General features: G+C 42.3%; 1 protein-coding gene across 1 annotated transcript; it reads right to left on the bottom strand.

Annotated features, from left to right (window-relative positions):
- Positions 1–4,490: 4,490 nt before the first annotated feature.
- Positions 4,491–10,169, bottom strand: LOC146295514 (potassium/sodium hyperpolarization-activated cyclic nucleotide-gated channel 2-like). Its single transcript, XM_084695432.1, has 8 exons — positions 9,839–10,169; positions 9,255–9,752; positions 6,738–7,167; positions 6,492–6,653; positions 6,169–6,387; positions 5,897–6,043; positions 5,473–5,713; positions 4,491–5,257 (listed from the first exon to the last, which is right to left on the bottom strand). Exons 2-8 carry the CDS (start codon positions 9,722–9,724, stop codon positions 5,073–5,075), a joined length of 1,854 nt encoding a protein of 617 aa, XP_084551558.1. The 5' UTR covers positions 9,725–9,752; positions 9,839–10,169; the 3' UTR covers positions 4,491–5,072.
- Positions 10,170–12,832: the final 2,663 nt, after the last annotated feature.

The following is a 12,832-nucleotide window of genomic DNA, read 5'->3' as shown; positions in this document are numbered from 1 at the left end:
TTCACAAGCGAGTGAGTAGTATTCTGTCAACAGTGGGCCAGCTTCTTAACAGGAAGGAGAATGACAACGCTGCTGTGGAGTCTAGCTTCAGTGGAGACACCCACAGCTGCCCAGACCTGTTGTCTGCATATGCACTCCACCCCCTGCCTCAGTCCGTCTGCTCACATCTATGTCACAATTAGTGCCTGCCTGATGGAGCCAGTCAGCTCCGCAGCTATCACATCAGGCCTGAGATCCGGAGCAGGGATCTGAATGGTAGTCTCTCTCTCTCCCTGCACACAGCTGCCCCAGGGAGGTCACGTGAGGCAGCCAGTACTGAGACCTAGACAGGTGGGACCTTCCCCTCTCTCTGGGGTGTCCACCATTCAGCCTGGCCAGCCCCGGCTCCCTCAACCCTCTGGCTCACCCTGCAAAGCAAAACCTGTCCGTTTGCCAAACACGGGTCACAACACACCGAGACTCCAACGCCAACCATCAGACAGGCAGACTGACTGACTGACTTGAAGGGGTGTAGATGGGATTGGCACGTCCCCATCGCCATGACGGCGGCCATGGTGGCTGTTCTACGTGTACGCAAATGCTTTGGCTCAGAACAGTGTGTCCAAAACTCAGTGTGCCATACGTTTGCCAGAACAACACTCATATTCCAGAGTGGGTTAAAAAAGAACAAGGGTCACCTTTGTTGTTCTTTTACTCCTAATTAAATTGCGGTGCTTTTCCACCAGGCCTGTGCTCTGTATGGATAAAACCCTTCATCTGGTCAGGAGATATGTACAGAGACTCAACTGGGCAGTCCACACTGGCTCTGGGTGGTCAGGATGTTGTGATTATATCTTTGGTTCTGAACCCACTGCGAGAACTGCAAGATTATTTCCTCCACCACTGTGTACTGTATCTTAGTATACCTTGTAAACTGAAGCTAATGAACTACATAAAGCGCAATTGGCAGATACATTACATTTACATATATAGATACAAAACAGGACCATTTAAATCCAAGTCTTTTTATTGGTTAGAGTTAAACGTTAATATTTTGTTATTTACTTTTGAGCTGGGACGTGGAAAGTTTTAACAATTTACGACTTCCGCCTTATCTTTCTCAACAAAAGGAATTGTGTCTGTTTTTGTTGCATAAGAGGTGGAGACTATATACATGGAGGGCCATTTAGATAATAAAACAACTTTGTTGCCATACTAGCCCCTCCCCATTCAAAGGAAAATCCCAGTGATTCAATTAAACGTGTTCTTTATGAGCAATAGAACACAGCATTTTGTCCTGATGATGTTGTATAAACACCAAGAGGCACTTTTGCCCAACAGTGCCAACCATATTGTCCTAGAGAACAAGACATCTTGGTGACGAAGATGCAAGACTATTACGAGGAAGGTTCCAATGAGTAACAGACTACTGACGATGACAGCTACACATCTTATCTCAGCTGTTGAGGATACATACCACTCTGTGATATGGTTTATTTTGGGATTCTATAATCTGGGATTCTGGATGCATGTGTCATTAATCACATGCTATTAGTGCATCAGATAGTCTATTCACATGTGAATGGCAGGGAGGCAGGGCCATGCCGTGAGCACAGTACAGCTCTGCAGAGTCATGCAATGTCATGGTACACTCTGCAGTGTGATAAGGCTATTATAGAGGGATCTGCCCTCCAGAAATAGCTTGCTTGGTTGTCCACCGTACCAATAGAAGACATTATCTATAAACGTATTTGGCTCCACAACACTCTACATTAAAAAGTAATCTCACACAGCCTGACAGAGCATACTCACAGAATCTACAGCAATATATATTTGTATGTATTGTATAAAAACTAAATATTTTGTACTGTCATAGTATTTTACAGTATTAATCTAATCCCTGGTTGTCAGGTTTTGTTGATGAAGCAGACATTTAGTACTTTAAATTCAACTGCACAACCCTACACCCCCAGAGCACAGGGGGAATGACAGGTGATCATCACCACTCTGGCAGTCTATAATAATAATGTCTACAATAATAATAATGCTACACCCATCTGACTGAATTTACTTCTAACCAGATGGAAAAGGCATATCTCTTTAATCTGGTTGAAAGAGGGTCAGATGAAAATGATTTCTTGGTAAAGGGCCTGTACTAAACCCAGGGCTTGTACTGCATCTTTATCTGTCTCAGATTAGACTATAACCTTATGAGAGCCCCTCCAAAAAACACAGATTAAGGCTATTTCATAACATTCCTGATGGTTAGGCAAAGTAGCTGCCTCCACATGCTTCCTGCCCCTGCTTCCACTTCCTGTCTCTCTGGGCTGTCTCTCTGCTCGGTAACAAAGCAAAAAGCAGTTTGTCCGATGACAGACATAGCATACTGTAGGCATGGGCACAGAATTTGGAATCTGCATTTATATTTTACGATCACATTCAATCATAAATGTGAGCGTAAGTAACCTATACACACACGCACACAACACAGTGGGTCACATGGAGGGTGTTCGTCATCTCTGTCTGTCTGGCCCAGGCCTGCAGTCTCTCCCATTCAGGTCAGCTGATAAGGAGTTTGCAGGCTGCATGATCACACACAAAGACATCATTCATGTTCACTGTCCCAGAACAGCCCACCGCCACTTGCAAGCTTACATAACCCTCTTATAAAATAAAGCTTTTCTTTTTGGACCATAACGCCATACACACTATACAATCCACGTCATCGCCCCAGAGCACCACCATGGGGCAGGCATGGCATCAAAAGTCTCACAGCTCATGTTTTCCTAGAAGGTGCATACCTCTGACCCTCCTCCTCATGCGCTGTACAGCTGATCCTTAGAAGGACACAGTGTCTGCTGACACTGGATGTAGGCACGCAATTGTGAGTCCTGATGCTCCTTTGGATAGATTACTGCTTTTAATCTGTGGTGGAATGCCGTCATCAGACCACAACTGTCTCTTATACAAGTTTAATTACTGGGCTTGACCTCGTCCCAAGCACCCTGTGTGGGAGGCACTGTCTTTCGTTTGTTTTTGTTTTTTTACAGCAGTCATCACTCTACCTTCAGGACTGAAAGAAATTAGACAAGTTGTGGGCGCATATATGGATACGATGCAGATAAACACATGAGGATGCTTGATAATCTCAATATAATCCTAAATGCATGTTTCCAAATGAAATATAACAAAATAATTTAACAGAGATGATGATACAATCACAGATGGGCATACTCCTTATAAAAGACAGAAACAAGTGGGTAATCGGAAGTACCATGCACAACCAGTTGTGTATATTAGCTTAGTTTCCAATTGTGCATGGAATTGTACATGGTGTGTTTACAAGGATTTGGGTTTTCAACCAGAGGTCTCGCCCCTCAAGCATTGAAACCCATATGAATACAAGCTTTGAAAAGGCTTTTTGTCATGGGAGAGGGCAGTGTGTCTTATAGTTGTTCATAGGTAGTGCGGTAGTCTAAGTCATCTGCTGCACCACTGGACTGTGAGGGATTCTCAGTCACCAACCATCCATTCCCGTGTCTGATCATCACAATGGCACCGCGAAAATAGGTCAGCTGCCTTGAACAATGTATGTGTACCTTTAATTCAAAATTCCATAGAAATACTGCAAGCGTGTCGTATCATAACAGGACAATTTATTTGTTTTTACATCATACATGTACATTTGTTAACCTTCAGAAACTGGTTGAGGTTAGGCGTTAATGCAGGATGAATCCGAAAGCGTCAACAATCCTCCACTGACATCTAGTGGACATCTAATGGACATTCTCAGGAACTTTTAAAATGGAGACAAGTTGCCATTCTTACAGAAATGCGAAAATGTATTGATTCATACAATGTGTGTTTCCTGACGGAGGAACCCTAAATACCAACAATAACAATAGGTTCCCTCCTACCGTAGGAACCTTAATAATAATAATAATAAAACTAACGAAAACAATAGGTTTCCTCCTGACGGAGGAACCCTAAATATACACATTTTAAACTTGGTTCTATTTGTAATTTTAGGCTAATTACGATAACCTTTGGCACGCTTCAGGCCATGCTCTTCTTCTGAAGGCATATTTGCTAAACTGAAAGTGCATTTGAGAACTCTCTATCGCATCTTTTAGTTAGTATATTACATTATTGAGTTATATTATATACGATCAAAAGGTATACGATCAATTTCACCTTTCTGCTTATAAATATTGAACGGAAGTAGCTGCAAATACAGCCTGGAATCAGTCGTCGAGAAACTCAAGTTAGGGAAGGCGTTGTTGTCATTTATTTATTAACTTTGTTGCTTAATTAGTTTTATGGCAACCCCACTTTTTAATTCAATAAGACGCTTTAATTTCATGATAATTGCCTAACCTACTATCCATATCACCAGACTATGTATTGTGATGAAAATGATTAATAAATGCATAATGCCAAGTAAAACATATTAATAACATTAATATTTTTTATTATAAATGTACTTGTGCAAAGCGAATAATCCTCTGAAAATTGACAGATTATTGAAATCACAACCTAAATTACACATTGCACATTTCGCAATTTCATTATAATAAAATAATCATAATTTACTGCTCTACACACTAATGGTCTGTTTAAATAAACGGTACAATATTTTTGTAAAGAAACTATCGAAGTTGAGCAATCCTAATTGGCATTGAAGCCATACTGAAGCCCTTGTAATGTATGCTGTGGAGTCATCCTCGAGCCTTACGGCATGTCATATAAAAAGCTGTTATTGGGTATTTGGACTATTGTTAGATCTACGCTGATCATTGCCAATGCATCAACAAATGCTCAAAACCACATGCTCCCCCAAGTATTGGCAGTCTGATATCATTGCTATTTTAGACATTTGCAGTAATAAACAGTAATATAATAAGGGTTTTTTGAACTCCCCAATGGGCTGCCTTAAAAATTCCCTCCTTCCACACTCAAAGTACAAAAAATCCCCAGTCCTTTGTCAGTAGTCCATGTTACTTCATGAGTGTACTGAACATGAATCTTGACACATGACATTGTGTTCACTGTCCTCCCCTTTTCCTCTTCTGTTTTCTGGTTTGTGTAGGGGCTCATAACTGGGGCTTTGACTCAACCCGAACCAGACGGTCCACAGCCACACTCTCGAAAGCTCTCCTCATCAAAGGATGTTCCTCCAAAACCTCATTGAAGTTGTCCACACTAAGTGAGTAGAGACGGCAGTAGGTCTCGGCCCTGACGCTGGCTGTGCGACGCCCATGAGTCAACAGGCAGATCTCTGAGCCACAGAGAGGAAAGAAAGTGGAACACACAAGGATACATTTTGGTCAGAATATACATACAAGGTATTTAAGTATGGGGGAGATGAAAAAGAGGAGAACTGTGTATGGCAAAAGAGCAAGGGAATTATTTACATTACACAGACTAGATGTTTTAACGATCAAGAAAGGGATTTGGGTAAAGGTTTTCATATCCAAGAAACCTAAAACCTACCCCCAAAGTAAGATCCATCACTGAGGCGTATCTCTTGCTTGCCACGCGGAAGCACTGAGACACATCCATGTTGGATGAAGTACATTTTTCGACCCAGAGTTCCCTCCCTTATGATGAAGTCCCCGGGCTGAAAGACCTCGAAGTGCAGCTTGGTCAGGATCACAGTCACAAAGTGAGGGTCAGTATTGGCGAACAGCGGCATGTTGGCCACTAGCCCACGACAGTTGAAACTCACGATCTCCTGGTGGAGAGCAGAGGAAAGGGATCATGAAGGGGATGCGTAGAAGCTCTTATGTGAGGTGGAAATGTTTGTTTTAAGAAGAGGCAGAGTTACTGACAGTGGAGTGGCAGATGGCAGGGAGACAGAGAGGGTCATGCAGGTGTGAGCAGGGAGACAGAGACGGTTGTGCAGGTGTGAGCTGACCTCCTTCAGTGGATCACTGAGTTCTCCGAGGATACTGTCTTCATCAAACATCTTGCCCTGGAAGCGCTGCTCGTAGTACTCATGAATTCTTTGCCTCATGTCTGCTGGAAGCTTATGGAATGACATGTACTGCTCTACCTGCTTATACTAAAAACAAAGATTGTCGAAAACATAACGTCAGAGAAGCATGCAGACAGATACAATTACTTTCACGAAAATCAGTGACCGGTGGTTTAGTTTATTTGAACTTTAAAGTAAAAAGAAATAGGTACCTTCTCCTGATACTGTCGTCGGGACGCGTCCAAAGACTGTATAAGGGTAGTGGCGTGGCCCAGAAACATGGCATAGCATGTAGCACCCACAATCATACTTAAGACAGTGAGCCACACGTCAGTCAAACTCTCCGGAGCCTGAGCACCGTATCCTATACAAAGCATGTGACTCATCGCCATGAATAGGGAGTATGAGTACTGTAAGTGCCAGGTTGAATTCTGCAACACAGAAATTGATTAAGTTATAGAGTCAAGGGGAAAAGACTGTTGCTTTTAATGTATTTGTAATTTAAAAACAAATATAGCATAGTAGCTGCCCTCACCACCATATTGTTTTTTGAGACCCAGCAGTCAGGGGGGAAGTCTTGCAGCATTGGCACCATGAACTGCAGACAGCCATCCCAGTGGCACAGCAGCAGCATCATGCCAATGAGGTTAAATATACGCACAACAGCACTGGCCAGGTCATAGGTCATGTGACAGATCTAAGAGAAGCAGAGGGACATTGAACACAAATTACATTTCACATTTCATAACAAGTCAAGGTCATCCCGCCTCTTACACCTCACCTCTTCCCATTGGTGGACGTAGCGAATGAGGCGGGAGAGCCGCAGCAGGCGGAGCAGGCTGAGGATCTTGGTGAAGCGGACGATGCGGAGGGCTCGTGCCGTGCGGTACACATCGGTCGACTCCAAGCGGGACTCTATGTCCACAATGAAAAAGATGTAGTCGACCGGGATGGAAGAGACAAAGTCCACCATGAACCAGCTGCGGAGGTAGCGCCGGCGGATCTGCTTTGGGTCCAGGATGATCTGGCTGTCGTCCTCCAGGATGCCAGTGCGGAAGTTTAGCACCAGGTCAACCAGGAACAGGGTGTCCGAGATGAAGTTGAAGCTGATCCAGGGTAGAGTGTTCTGGTTCTCAAAGAAGGCTATGCCCCAGGGAAGGATGATCAGGTTGCTCATCATCAGGAGAAGCATCACTATGTCCCAGTAGAACCTGGGCAGGACAGATGGTTGGGGGTATCGCAAGGCAGGGCAGGGCAGGGCAGGGCAGGGCAGGGCAGGGCAGGAAGAGGTATTGTCAAGGCCAGGCAGTGGAGGAGGATGGGTGTGGTATTGTTAGTTAGTTGTGTAATATACATCTAGAAGGTAACTAGAGGGTATATTACAGAAAAAGATCACATCAAGCCCTTCACTATCCTGTCTTCACTAAATATCAGCTGAAATTTGAGTTAAAGTAATAAACACACGGAACATGAACAGACTTTAAGAAAGCATGAGGCAAGCCCATCAAAGGAAGTCATTAAAGCCGAGTAAACAGCATTAGTACATCTGGGCTGATTCTTTTACAGTCTCTGTTGTAGAAGGAAAACCTTTCATATATGTCCCATGATGTACCATCAACAAACCAAACCACTAAATTCAAGTAGACAAAAAAACAGCCTTGCCACTGGTGCCAAACATGCTAGGCATAAATATTGTGTTCCCATTTAGTAGCCATACTGTGGGTAACTAAATAGTGAATAACTCATTGTACAGTTGTTTGGATATAGTTATATCTAATATGGCAAATCATAATTATGATGATTTGTCAGTGGACATTTCATTGTATTTAGAATGTGAGACATTCAATCCTAGACCTTTACTGTACATACAGTGCCTGATTATGGATGGCCCCATGTTACACAAGCCCTCCAGTATTGTCCTACGGGTCTCCCATGCTGAGTATAGAGTTCCTCGAGAGGTCCATTTTTCCAATACAGTATGTCAATCACTCACTGCCCCCGTTCCTTCTCTTTCTCTCCTTGTCTTTTCTCCTTGTCTCTCTCCCCCTCCCCTTCTTCTGAACACAGGGCCTGAATTTGAACTGGACTCTAGTTTTAATTGCACCCTGTGTCCGGCTGCTGTCATCCAAGTCCTGTGAGAACCAGAGCAAAGCGGCAGACAGGAGAGACTCTTCTCTTCCTCTTTCATCTTACCTTTCCCAAAAGCTCTCGCACCCCTGTTCTCAGTGTTATCCTGATCATGTCTGATTAGAAGTATCTAACTGTAATTGTACCATTTAAACTTGATTTTGTTCTTCATAATTACTTGAACTACAGTGTATCCTGACTCTTTACATGTATTTCTGTTACAGACAACGTTTTGAATCCCTATTGCTTGTTAAAAAACATTTATAAAGGAACAGTGTTGGAACTGAGTCAAGTGGGGACTGAGTCAATTATTTGATGGACATGCGTCCAGTCAACAGTCTCTTAACAATATGGGTTTTCCTTCCACCCAGCATGGTTGAAACTGGAACATGAGTACAAGGAGGCCTTCCTAATCTCCTATCATCTGCCTCGGTATTTATGACATAATAGGGCAAGATTGAAATCATAGGAGATTCTTGTGGACTATAATCCGTCAACATGGATTTTATGTTACAACGCTGCATTGGTTTACTATTTCCAAATGTTTAAACTGGATGGTATTTATGGTATTAAAGCAGCTGCTCCAGACAGATTGCTTGGTATAATTAGATAATGCTCCATGGGTCTAGACCCCCCTCCTTCTCAAAAAACACAATATACAGATAACAAATAACAAATTCAAAAAGTTGACATACTCAAAATAGTAACCTATGAATCAGAAAGATAACATAATGTAAACAAAAATAGTGTTTGGTTGGAAGATCTGAGGCACATGGTAATGCTAATCCAGATGATCTCAGACAATACTCTGTCCTTCATCACTAATCAAATCCCTTTCATCTCCTTATCATGTTCCATATGTGCTATGACACCAGCTGCCCTACCACTGGTATAACCTTGACAAATCTAAGTCTGGTGTACTGCTTCATAATGACTGAAACTGAGATGACTAACGTTGACATAACCCTCAATGTAGTCATTTTGAAAGTCTAAGGCATGTGTTCAGAACTACTTTGCAAGAAAATAATAGAAGCCAATGATAAACTGAGGGATCTTGAGACTGAGTCATCCAATAATATGTTAGGTATCTGCCAGGTGCCTTCTGAAGACACTAGGACATCTTGTTCATTTTCCATCCATCCTCCTCACTTCTCCCTTTCCTCTGTGTTACCTGAAGTCACTGTAGGGGTGGATGATCCACACTCCAAAGGACTTGACCCTGGCTTGCTCAGCAGCCACCCCCTTATGACTGCCAAACATGCGCAGAGAAAACTTGTTGACCCCCGGCTGAAGCATAGAAACAAAATTTCTATGTAAAAAGAACGACTTGTTGCTATCATATTCTTCCTCAGTCTCCTGTGGCTCAGTGTCAACATGTTCTGCGTCTTTGGAGATGGTAGGTTCTTCAGACACCATCTGGCCATTGGGATCGGCTGTGTATTCATCGTTATGGGAGGTTACCAGGGAGGAGAGTTTCTTGTTGATATCGCTCCTTGTGTCACCCCTTGGGGATGACTGGGAGCTCCTCCGCCAGCTGGAGAAGAGGAAGCTGCTTCTGCCCAGACGTTTGGACTCCACATTGTGGGCAGGGCTTTCCTCAATACTTCTCTGTCCAGCAACACTTCTGACGGGACTAGACATGGTCACGGTTACCTTTCAACAACAGCCCCTGAAATACATTGTTATTGGCGTTAGGAGGAGGATGAATACAAAAGTTGATTTAAACAGGCCTTTTGTGATGAACAATTATCCTACCTGCCAATAAGTGTATGGAAAACAAGGGATAAAGATTCAGGGGCATTGGAACAAATACTGTTTGTGATTAACGAAGTTGTTTCCTCTCGATAATCTTAATTCAAACGATGTCCAACATGTCCTCGTCCTCAAATGAAATTCTGAAGCTTTCCACGCATCCATACATTACGACTTAGTTTAAGTACACCATTCTGGTAAATAAAAATAAATTACAATCCAAATACTAAAGGGCAATAGTTGAATCGCACGAAAAAAAAACCTTGTACGAGGCAAACGCTGGGTCTCTGAAAGTGTGCAGTGCGCGAGTAGTAGCCGACAGGGACGCAAATAAATAAGCTACATAGAACGGACTCAGAGTAATCGGCTTGTTGTCATGACGGCAGCGGTCCTCTCACCTTTCCCCTCCTCTGCCACGACGGAATGTCCCTCTTCCCCGACACTACCCACAGAAATAATCGGACAGTTCGGTTGATTTATAATATTTAGACCTGTCAACTACAACATAACAACTGCGGTTTGTATTTTCCCATTGTGTGTCTGAAAGGCCTACAACTTGCATCATATTTTTCTAAAGTAGCCTATTGTTTTCCTCGCCTATTACAGCAACCACAGTAGTGTTTTGCTTTGCTGTGGCTTAAAGTTACCAGGTCAACCTGCAAACTATCCCGTTCACACAGTGTCTTGTTTCAGGTTCATCTGTCATCTATTTTTTTAAGTGCCAGGTGTCATGTTCTTAAGTAAAGGAATCACTCACTGTTAACTTGCCTCATTGAGATGCGTACATAATAGGCCATTCCTTAATTGGGTCGCCCACACGGCCATCCTCAAACGCTAACATTATTGGACGTTCACCGAATATTGGGAGGTTATATTCAAAGTGATTGCCACTGCTTCTGTAATTAGGTCATTTTAAAGGCTTCATTCATCCGGTGGTTACAAGAGACTGAGATGGTTGAATGTACTGTGGGATCTTTTTCTTCAGAAGGATTTCGATCCAAAAATGAGAGTCGGATATATAAAGATATTTTTCTAAATCAAGATGACTTGATAGTTTTTTTCAGCAATGCTCAGTTGGTACAGGAAGACACAAAAAGCATCCAGACTCTGTAAGTCTAGGACAATATATAGCACAGTATATAGCACAGTATATAGTCAATATAAGGAAAATCCCTCTCCCTCTATAGTGCTATTTCCCTATATGGCCCCATAATCTTTCCATAGTTTGTTCCTTTTTCCATGATGCGTCATGTGTATGAGCTCCTTATCTCTAATGTCCACTCAACGACCTCTCTATGTTCCCTTTTCTCCTCAAACCCTCGTTCACCCCTTCTCTGGCTTCTGTTCTATGGGTTTTTCCTTCTAATCTTTGGAAAGATCCCTATTATTTTCCCCATTCTATAACTCAGGAATGTGGTGTTTCCTACTCGTGACGTCTTTCTCTGAGACTAGTCATGAACATGATACAGCAAGACAGATAGTGCAGCCCAGACCTTGGCCTTTTTCCCTACTACTGGACATCCCCACATATTATCCTATATGACCTATAATCAATATATATTTTGGCCACCACAGTAGTCAATGTGAAAGTTGACCCAATGGTCCTCAATACATCTAAGTTGACTGATTTTCTAACGAACCAAATGGCTTTGCCAAATGGGAATCTTGAGTGTGTGTGTGTGTATGTTTAATAGGAATCTTGAGATTGTGGGTGCCTGCATGTTTACCTGTATGTATAGGAGCTGGTGTCTGATTTTGAGCGAGATACATTTGGGTTTTACATGAAAATACAAATATCAGCTGGTAGATCAAAGAGGAATTTTACAACAAATCCCACACTCGACACTTCTTCTAAGGAAGTGTTTCTAAACGGGTCTAACCAGGTTTGTGGGTTCCATGTAACTGTAACTCCGAAACACACCTCACCACACCACCCTCTCCACACCAGCTCCACCAGTTGTTGAACACAGACACATGCATACATATTAGGCCATTCCTTAATTGGGTCGCCCACACCAACCATCCTTGTTAACTGCTAACTTGCTAACTTGTTAACTGGGCGGTAGGTGGCATGTAACCCTATAACTTGTGTCTCACTTTGAGACACACATTTGTCATGTGTTTCTGATTGGCTGGGTGGTGGCATACAACTTAATCATGTTACATTAAATACATTGAAGTAACAACGCAAACATAGAAACCCACCAATTTAGCCCTTTACCCTCCAAGGATGAACTCTGTATTGAGTTTTGATCATTTTAAGTATTTACTGTGCATGGAGAGAGTCATCTGATAATATACACTATGTGAACAAAAAGAAAATAGTCATTTCATACCTTCAAGAAAAGACTAAAGACACACTTGTTCCGGGAGTACAACGGTACTTAACAAAGATTTGCTGGATCAGATGTTAATTTATTTCCTCCAGGAACACAATGACACTTATTGAGGGGTTTGTTGCACTACTTGTTGGTTAGTTGTAACTGATTTAACTGCTTGTACTCGCTGTGAATTATATTATTGTTGTTTGCTTTCCTACAGGTACATTTTTGCACTTTTGAGGTTCATGTTGTTTAATTGTAACTTGTAACTACATGCTCTTATGTTTTTTCCATTGGCATGTATTTTGCTTTTCACAATGTATGCAATGTTTTGGCTACCCGCAGTGCTTTTGATCGTTGTTTCGTTGCTGTTTATGATCATTGACCTATGCACTTTTTGTAAAGCTCTCTCTTGGAAGTTGCTTTGGATAAAAGCGTCTGCTAAACGAATAAATCTAAATGTAAATATCAGTTAACTTAAGGCTCAGATAAAGATACGGTGCACCCACTCACTGGTACCTCTTGTCATTCCAAGTTAAACGATGAGACACTTCTTCCAAGGAAGTGTTTCTCAACTGATCCACCCACAATTGTCCTGGGGGGTAATCTGGTTGTGATTTTGATTGGTCGGTTGGTGGCATATAGCTGTATAAATTACAGTAACTTATAGCTAAAT

This window comes from Hypomesus nipponensis, chromosome 4, assembly GCF_054491055.1.
Source record: "Hypomesus nipponensis isolate SF chromosome 4, ASM5449105v1, whole genome shotgun sequence".
Taxonomy (NCBI): Eukaryota; Metazoa; Chordata; class Actinopteri; order Osmeriformes; family Osmeridae; genus Hypomesus; species Hypomesus nipponensis.
Note: the sequence above shows the minus strand (reverse complement) of the source record. Positions and strands in the feature narration are given on the sequence as shown.